This window comes from Arachis hypogaea, chromosome 18, assembly GCF_003086295.3.
Source record: "Arachis hypogaea cultivar Tifrunner chromosome 18, arahy.Tifrunner.gnm2.J5K5, whole genome shotgun sequence".
In the NCBI taxonomy this organism is placed as follows: Eukaryota; Viridiplantae; Streptophyta; class Magnoliopsida; order Fabales; family Fabaceae; genus Arachis; species Arachis hypogaea.
Genome location: NC_092053.1, coordinates 27,532,956 through 27,541,719, shown reverse-complemented (window position 1 = coordinate 27,541,719; position 8,764 = coordinate 27,532,956). Strand labels below are relative to the sequence as shown.

Below are 8,764 nucleotides of genomic sequence, written 5' to 3'. Positions count from 1 at the left end.
GACCAACGGATCCTATTCCAGCATGAGTGAGAATCGACAGATGATTAGCCGGGCGGAGACAGCGCACCTGGACCATTTTCACTGAGAGGACGGATGGTAGCCATTGACAACGGTGATCCACCAACATACAGCTTGCCATAGGAGGACCTTGCGTGCGTGAAGAAGAAGACAGGGGAAAGCAGAGATTCAGTAGACAAAGCATCTCCAAAACTCTAACATATTCTCCATTACTGCAGAACAAGTATTTATTTCATGCTCTTTTACTTTTCGCAATTCAAACTGATAAATATAATTGATATCCTGACTAAGAGTTACAAGATAACCATAGATTGCTTCAAGCCAACAATCTTCGTGGGATTCGACCCTTACTCACGTAAGGTATTACTTGGACGACTCAGTGCACTTGCTGGTTAGTGGTACGAGTTGTGAAAAGTGTGATTCACAATTCGTGCACCAGAGTCCATCCGCCAACTGCAGCTTGCTAAAGAATAAAAAAACAGCAACAATAATATCAATACCAATAATAATAACAATAATAACAATAATAATCTAATTACTTAAGGCTACACAACCACACTTAGATTTTAAAATATTAATAATCATACTGGTATGTAGTAGTTTTTTTGTTAAAGTTTAATTCAGATAATATTATATTGTATTTATTTGTGTTCGTTATTTTATGTAATTTAGTGTTGGCCTTACATTTAATAATTTTTTTTCTGGCAAACATCTACCCTAATTATGATACGGTTTTAACTCTACAATTAGTAAGAAAAAAATGTTAAGTAATTATTTCATAAAAAAAATAGAGAGATTATATACATATAAACAGAATTGTATGGAGCTATTAAATTTGAATTTATCTTTTTTTGTGGTTAATCTCTCCCACACAACTATAAAAACTTAGGGAAAATTAAAGTTGATTCATCAAATTATTGAGCTATAATTCTTTGTTGTATTGTATAAAAAATTAATACAATATAATCTACTGTGTATGGAATACTTGACAAGGTGCTAGTGTTAATAACAGATATGTTAAAATTTTGTCAAATTAAGATACTTTTCGCATGTTAATTAAATTATTGGAAACATAACTAATATATATTGAATTTCAAGTATCTATTTTTAATAATTTTTATACGATTTTTGCCCCCACAACTACGTATTTCTCGGTCCGTCACTGCATATATGTACACACACGCACACACGCACACACGCGCGCGCGCGCACACACACATATATATATATATATACAAAAATAGTTTATTTATTACAAATTGTTTTTTATTCTCACTATGTCATTCCTCTCCCTCTTGCATGTTACAAACATAAACAAATATTACACATTATATTAGTATTCAAACATTAATACATTAAGATTAACATTGGGTTTGGCATTATGCCATAATAATATTATTTTAAGTTGGTCCCCACTCACAATAAGACTACACAGAACTTAATGCTGCATAACCATTTATTTATTTATTTATTTCTTACATCCTAATATCTATCACTATCCTCATCTGATGAATCATGACCCAAATCTCATAAATAGGTACCCTATAGTTGTTACATCACTACCCTTCTTTATTTATTTTGCTACTTATTGGAACAACAACCAATTAGTAACACTCGAAAGTTCAAAGTCAATTAGAGATTAATATAGGCCTTGTTGTTGTTCCAAGATCCTTCTTTTTCTTCTCCTTGGTTCCACTTCATTGGTTTTCTTGTCACATTTGGCTTCTGCTGTTGCACCAATACTTAACACTGAAGAGGGTAAGAGAGTCATTACTTCCCTAATACTAATTCTTATTATCTTAGTAGCTTAATGTAATTATTGCTTTTGTATTCTATAGTTATAAGAAGGAAGTTATTTTGATCAAATCTTATAAACTCATATAACCATAATAATTAATGATTGATAGAACATTATTGTTGATTTCAGTTATCTATGTGCAATGAAGTCATTGAAAGAGATAGGGAAGAAGTTCGGCAAGGTGTGCTGGGACTTTCGTAAGGATCCTTGCAGTAGAAAAGGGCATTGAAACATGTTCGGTAAGAAGAGCTTTCACAGCTTTGTGGCTTGTGATTGCTTTTCCTTCAATCAATCTTCTTACCATCCTGTAACCATGTCGTATTGTTCCACTACAAGGTTTTTGTTTATTTGTGACAGTTTTTTCTCTTATTTGTGGAGGTTTATAACCCCCACCAAATGGTTTGTGGAGGTTTTCAAAACCTCCAAAATTTGAGGTGCCACGAGGTCTTTTGTGGGGGGTTTTAAAAACCTCCACAATTTATTCAGTGGCGGGTTTTATATTAGACTTTTGTGACAATTTTAAATCACTTTTGTGGCAGTTTAAAATCCCCACAAATTGATTTTTTAATTTTAAAAAAATTAACTATTTTGTGAGATTTTCAAACTTCCACAATCCTATAATTATTTATTTATTTTTAATTTCAAATCATTCATTAATCTCATCTCATTTACATACTCTCAAATTAGAAATTTATTTTTTAATATCAAAATTTAAAAACTAAATCTTTTATAACACAATTCCTCAATATAAAACATATATTCTATATATAAAAAAATTCTCAATATCAATAATTCCAAACATAATTGAATATGGTATTGTTCTACATAATAATTACTATTTTTATGCACTAGATACCTTGGTGTAAGCATAAACCCCAACTTCCTGTGGTCCTATGGGACTCCCCCTCCTAATGAATCTTCCCTCTTTGAAAATATACAGTATGAGAATTCCAGTTGACAGTTCCAAACTAATGACCTATAGAAAAGTTAGAAGAAAAACACTAAATAAATAAATAATAACTATTTAGTGTGATATATGAACTTAAGGCACCATAACTCAGCATACTACAATTACCTTTTGGGAAGTTAACTTGTCGAGATACATGATAATGGATCTTAGGGAGTTTCCGTGGGTGGCGATCATAACATTTTTTCGGGATAAAAGTTGAGGTTCAATCTGAAACACAATATCAATGGAACAATCCCTTGTCAATGTCAAATGATCATTTCAGCCACAACAGAAATTCAACCATACAATGTATCAAACCAAATACTTCTTGTCTAACACAGAGTGTTGAAGTTATTCGGTATAGCACATATAACATCAAAATTAAACTTTCACTTACTTGGTCTCTAAGATAGGCAACTTCTCTTTCAGCTCCATTGCTCCGGCTCTTGGCAGTAAAATCAAGTCTACAAAAGAGCCACTAAGGGTAAGGTCTGCACGACTAATGCATTTTACTGTCTCCATCCCAGATGACCATTCAAGAGTTAAAACCTGCAACAATACTTTAAAGTTTAGGGGAACACAACAAATATGGTTTAAAAAAAAACCTAGTGAAAAGTGGAATATCATCAATTCAATGTTTATGACAAATGAAAAAAGATTTTCCCACAACAAAGTCAATAGCATCATACATTTATAATTGGTTGTTAGAAATTCTGTTGATAAAGGGTAAGAAATTAATGAAAATATACAGGAGGCACACCCATAATTTAGTTAATGCGAGGGTAATCAACCAGATTGACTATATCATATGGAATATTCTCCATTTTAAATATTTCCTGCAAAATCTCATTAGGTATATAAGAATGATTAGATTATAATATAATTTTTAAACAAAAGGATGTTACCATTAAATATTTCTAGTTGCTATAGTTTCTAGACATTCTTACATTTTTAACTGATGTTGTACGACTGTCTTAGCTTGTCTTTTTGAGGATCAGATGCAAAGTGACAGAGGACACACTTCATTTTTATATGTCACAAACTCTGTCTGCTAAAGTTTGAGCTATAGCTTACAAGTCAAAGACAAAATCATAGATTTTAACATTACATTTACAATATGTTCCTTTATGCAAGAATGGCTATATCTCACATGCCACATCATGCAAGAGCCAGTTAGGCTTGACACATGTTCAAATTTAACTTATATAATGAAGGATAGCAAGTATAATATTTTATTCTATTTGAAGGCACATGAATGGCCAAATTCTAACAAAAAGAAAAAGATACAAATTTTAAATTTGAAAACCAAATAGTAATAGCCATGAACAAATTACTCACAGTGAAAACTTCTTCAAATCCAATTTCATCACCACCGTAGACAAACAACTATCCATCACAATCACTATGGGATTTTTGGTTGCTGGATCATTGCAAGACAATTACCGGGAGTCTTCTTTCTGCACTTGACAATTGTAGCTTAACAACATTTTTAGATGAAGTTTGTTGACCTTTAGAAGGTGCTGTGGATGATAAATTTCAGAAAAGGATATCTCCATCTAAGTATCCCACAGCAAGAATGGACCCACTCAAAGACGCCCAGCACAGAGCACTTATCTCTTTGTCACTAAGATTTTGTTCAATACTATCGGATGGAACATTGGTGTCTGGTTCAATGGATGAGTCACTACCTTGATCCTTCATTTGGAGATCCTTTCCTCCACCAGTGAACACGATTTTAGATTCAGCTATATCCCAAAGAATTAGCAGTCCTTTGGCTATGGATTTGAATAGAGATTACCTTTTGGCTATGGATTGAAACAAGGGCTTTCAATTGTGCTCGCTGAAATAGTGCATCGTTATGTCCTAGTAATATATCCAGAACCTGAAAGCATAAAGGTGTAGTATAAAGTATAAAGTATGAATACAAGAAGGAGCATTAAACAATCTATTTTTGAGAATATACTACGTGAGTCACTAATGAATCAAATAATATGGAGAAGAAGAAGAAGAAGAATACTAGCAGTAGCTCGAAGGAGAAAATATCTAGACTAATTGTGTTGAGGCATGTTGCCATAGAATAAAAACATAGGAGACAGGTGTGAGAGGCAAAAATATGCAGACCTGGCTGTGCACCCAGCTCAATAACATGCAGCTTCAATAAAATTTGACCAGAATTAAGTGTCTTTGAGACAGAAGATATCAGAACTGAAGGATTATCATTTCCAGAAACCTGTCCAAAAGAAAAATTAAATTTCATCTAACACATAAAAGTCAAAGTATGCCCTATGTACATGCAGGAGCAAGATAAAATAAAATGGGGGATAAGAGATCCCCTATACAAAAGCAAAAACAAAAAACAAAATATTTATCTAAAAGCATAGCCTTCCAATCTCTGAACATGAGGGAACTCTCCTATAAAGATCATGATTTTTACACCAACTAGATACTAGGCGTCTAATTCTATCCCATAAAACATGCAGTCAATAACTTTCAATCAAGCTACAAGCACAATGAGTGAGAATATGCATACATGGGAAGTATAGAGGAGCCAAAGTATTAAGGTTAAACATATTACTATTATCTCACCTTCAATTGACCAGTGGTATACAGAAGTCTGTGTCACAAGCTCTGCCTCTACCTCTGCTATTATTATTAGTGGCTGTCTTTTCATATGAAATCTGCTCTAATAAATAAATACTATTAATTAATAACAACATCAGCCTTTGGTAAAATGTCAAGCACATAATAAATAAAAAGCTTAAAATGTTACCTTTGGTAAAATTTTGTACAATTTTTCATTCAAACATCTCTTTGCCAAGTTAATAGCTACATTATCTTCACAACCCTTTCAATGTGTTAAATGCAAGTTGCAACTTGTAACCAATCATTTTTATATATCTATCTTAACCATGAATTAACATACATAGTCATATAGCAGAAAACAATACACATTTTAAGCATATACCTGGATTGGCAGGGGCACATTTTAAGCATATCAAAATTTTGTGTCACTTTATTAAAGCTGGTGACAAATTCCTCCATCAGATTCTCTATATACAATAGATTCTTAGAATTATCCATCTTCTGCAACAATTTGAACCAAGCGACAATAAGAATACAGAGTTAAATAAAAAAGAGAATTAAGTTTTTAACAAATTTTTAGCAGAAAAAGAAGCAATAAATCAGCTTTATATTATCATTCCATAATGAAATTGCATCAACAAAATTAAATTAACAAAGGTGAAAGCATATTTAGTTATTTACAAAATCAAATGGAGAGAGTAATAAATCTCCAATAGCATAAATCAGAGAAAACAAATCTATCCATAGAAAATGAAAGAAAAACTAAAAAAGAACCTTGAACTTTTATGAGGATATCATCGAACACTTCCTCTGAGTTAACAAGGACAACATCCAAGAAATTATACGTTAGCATAAAATAAAGGATATCATATTAAAAAAAGAGTGTCATGCATATGTATAGAAATCAAACTTCAGATATTGCCGAAAATCACTGATTCCTTGAATTGCTAGATAAAAACAAAAATTTTCTCGCAAAATCCATAAGCAACAATATCTAGACTAATTGTCTTGCCATCAAGTTCACTGAATAATCGCAAAAGTAACAAAAGCCAAATCTAAAATTAGAGAAGTAATAAATCAAACCAGATCAGAGAAGTAATCGAAAAGATTCCACGAAGAACGAAAAGAGAGAGAAAGAGATAGCGAGAGAGAGAGAGGGAAATCTCAAAAGTTACCGCCTCGCAACCAAACGAGACGATGCATCGACGGATGAGACAATAGGAAAAGAGATTATCGAAGCATTTGGTGGCGGTGGCGGCAAAGACACGAATGGATATAGTGATGGTGATGGCGGTGGCGATGGAGGAGGCGATGGCTGCGAGCTTTGGGTTGAAACTAACCTCGCACGTTTTGACGAGATCTTCTCTCTCACACGGCGACGGCTGCTAAGGTTTGTTTGGAGGGGTTGGGAATTTTAATTATGTGCAATAGTGGGGGATGTTTAATAATTATGCAAGGGAGTTTTATAATTTGCCACAAATGAAATATTTTGTGTAGGTTTTTAAAAATTCTCACTAATAAACCTCCACTAATTATTAAAAACCTTGTAGTGTTCTCCCTTTTAATCATTCATTTTTAATGTGAATTATGGCAGAAAATCACACGAAAACATGTGCCTTTAGGGAGATGAAGGAAGAGCTTCATCTTTTCTCCTTCAAGCTTTCCATTTAGTTATGCTTCACCTGAATTTTCCTTGAAAATTTGTAGGTGTAACTATCTGAACTTATCATACTTCAAAAATCATCTTCCTCTCTCAAAATATGCTTAGTTATGAATATAAATTATGAGTTTAACTATGTATGTCTTTGTAGTATTCTTATAACATAATGTAACTATGGTTATCTTATTGAATGTAACAAATTTTATTGATTGAGAATCATTGAAGGATTAAATAATAATCTCAATGAGTCTCTAAATAATAACAGTTTCTCTATAGTATCTTTTATAATATTTGTTGTGATGTGTGAATATCCTTTAGCCATATAGTAAGTTTTGTTGACTTATGTATTAGTCTTAATCAAACAAATTAGTGAGGTGTCAAAGTGCCCTGTTGGTCTGCATTGGAGTGAAGTTCAAAAATTTGCTGCAGAGTCCAGTCATCATTTTCACACCTCAGAAGTGACAGATCCTTGTGCATATTGCATGTCATAGTTGAATTTGAGGTGGATCCTCTTATCTAATCATTTTTTTTAAGATAGCAAAAGTAAGTTCTTATCTGTAATAACTTTTGGGTCAGTGCTTACTACAAACTTTTAAATTATATATTATTTTAAGTTAAATATGTAACTGTAGTTAGCTTAATTAACTTTTGGAGTTTAACTAAACCGGAAATTAGATCTCAAGTTTGTAAATTTTAATTAGTTTTTTGAATAGGAAATGTTGATTTAGGTTCAAAGATGACTAATGGCTTCCTTAACAGAATGTTTTCTGTTCTTCTATCAAGAGAATACATAAATTCTACATTGGTTGGAAATTTTTATATACAATGGTATTAGCTAGATTTTCTAATTATGCTATTCTATTTTAAGGGTAATTCGTTGGAACATTCTGCATTAATCATAACCATGTTAACGACCACCTAAATTCTATTCAGTAACACTTATTGGGGGTTCATAAAAAACTGTCCAAGTGTGGACAGTGATATACGTCTAGTTTACTATCGTTATTCTATTTTACAAGACATAAGTACACATAAAGCGCAACAAAATATGCTCATCTGAATTATTCCCTAAATGGAGGTACAAGCCTGAATAACGTTTCTTACCATGATTGTCGTCGGCAGGAACCAAGTATGTTGATTCGATGCAGCGGTGAGCATGCAAACCACGCTATTCAACACCTATAGTCACATCAACACAGATACACCGATACAATGGGTAATTGATAGTATTTGAGTCAACCAGGATATCACGGGATTGAAAAAAAATGAGTTTAATTATAGGTACTCACATCATCCACAACCTCTATCTTGGGTTCCAGAGTCATGAGCGCTCCCCGAGTTGCATAGCAATCCCCGACGTCAATCAGAATCTTGCTGTCATCAACATATACAGTTACATCAACTCATCAAAGTAATACAACGTAGTTGAAAACAGAACGGCGGCAACATGGCCGTTGACCCAAGATGGGAATATCCGGGGGAAGTGTGACGTGATAAGCGTGTTCACCAGTGTTGAGGGAGTGCATACCTCTTTGGAAGATGTCGCGTGAAGATGTACGTAGAGATGACTAACTCCACTCTGGACAGATTCATTTCGTCGGTCGGGCGGAAGACCAGGTTCATAGTCTACATCAATATCAAGGAATTAGTTATAGCCCGTGCATAAGTAAGCATGATTCAATCCATGGCAACCTAGCACGATAAAGCGGTTACTGGAATTTACTAACCCACCTTTGGAATGCGATAAGCGGATAAT

The 8,764-nt window shown here is 33.3% G+C and overlaps 1 protein-coding gene across 25 annotated transcripts; it reads right to left on the bottom strand.

Annotated features, from left to right (window-relative positions):
* Positions 1–201: 201 nt before the first annotated feature.
* On the bottom strand, positions 202–8,764 carry LOC112770947 (2,3-bisphosphoglycerate-dependent phosphoglycerate mutase 1-like). Of its 25 annotated transcripts, none has more exons than XM_072224355.1 (14): positions 8,537–8,764; positions 8,298–8,382; positions 8,113–8,187; positions 6,123–6,158; positions 5,731–5,849; positions 5,536–5,610; positions 5,352–5,443; positions 4,887–4,995; positions 4,564–4,647; positions 4,104–4,475; positions 3,163–3,314; positions 2,892–2,993; positions 2,673–2,792; positions 202–481 (listed from the first exon to the last, which is right to left on the bottom strand). In XM_072224355.1, exons 1-4 carry the CDS (start codon positions 8,629–8,631, stop codon positions 6,132–6,134), a joined length of 282 nt encoding a protein of 93 aa, XP_072080456.1. In that variant the 5' UTR covers positions 8,632–8,764; the 3' UTR covers positions 202–481; positions 2,673–2,792; positions 2,892–2,993; positions 3,163–3,314; positions 4,104–4,475; positions 4,564–4,647; positions 4,887–4,995; positions 5,352–5,443; positions 5,536–5,610; positions 5,731–5,849; positions 6,123–6,131. The 25 variants fall into 25 exon arrangements, 19 of the variants coding, with proteins under 19 accessions (XP_072080456.1, XP_072080457.1, XP_072080452.1 ...); XM_072224356.1 differs by having other exon boundaries at positions 5,536–5,600; XM_072224351.1 differs by lacking the exon at positions 5,536–5,610 and having other exon boundaries at positions 5,352–5,448.

Excerpts from the sequence above, each read along its gene's own strand:
- LOC112770947 (XM_072224355.1), bottom strand. The coding sequence starts at position 8,631 with ATGAACCTGGTCTTCCGCCCGACCGACGAAATGAATCTGTCCAGAGTG. Across the intron at positions 8,383-8,536 it reads ACGCGACATCTTCCAAAGAG|CAAGATTCTGATTGACGTCG; the intron begins GTATGCACTCCC and ends TGTTGATGACAG. Across the intron at positions 8,188-8,297 it reads AGATAGAGGTTGTGGATGAT|GTGTTGAATAGCGTGGTTTG; the intron begins GTGAGTACCTAT and ends ATGTGACTATAG.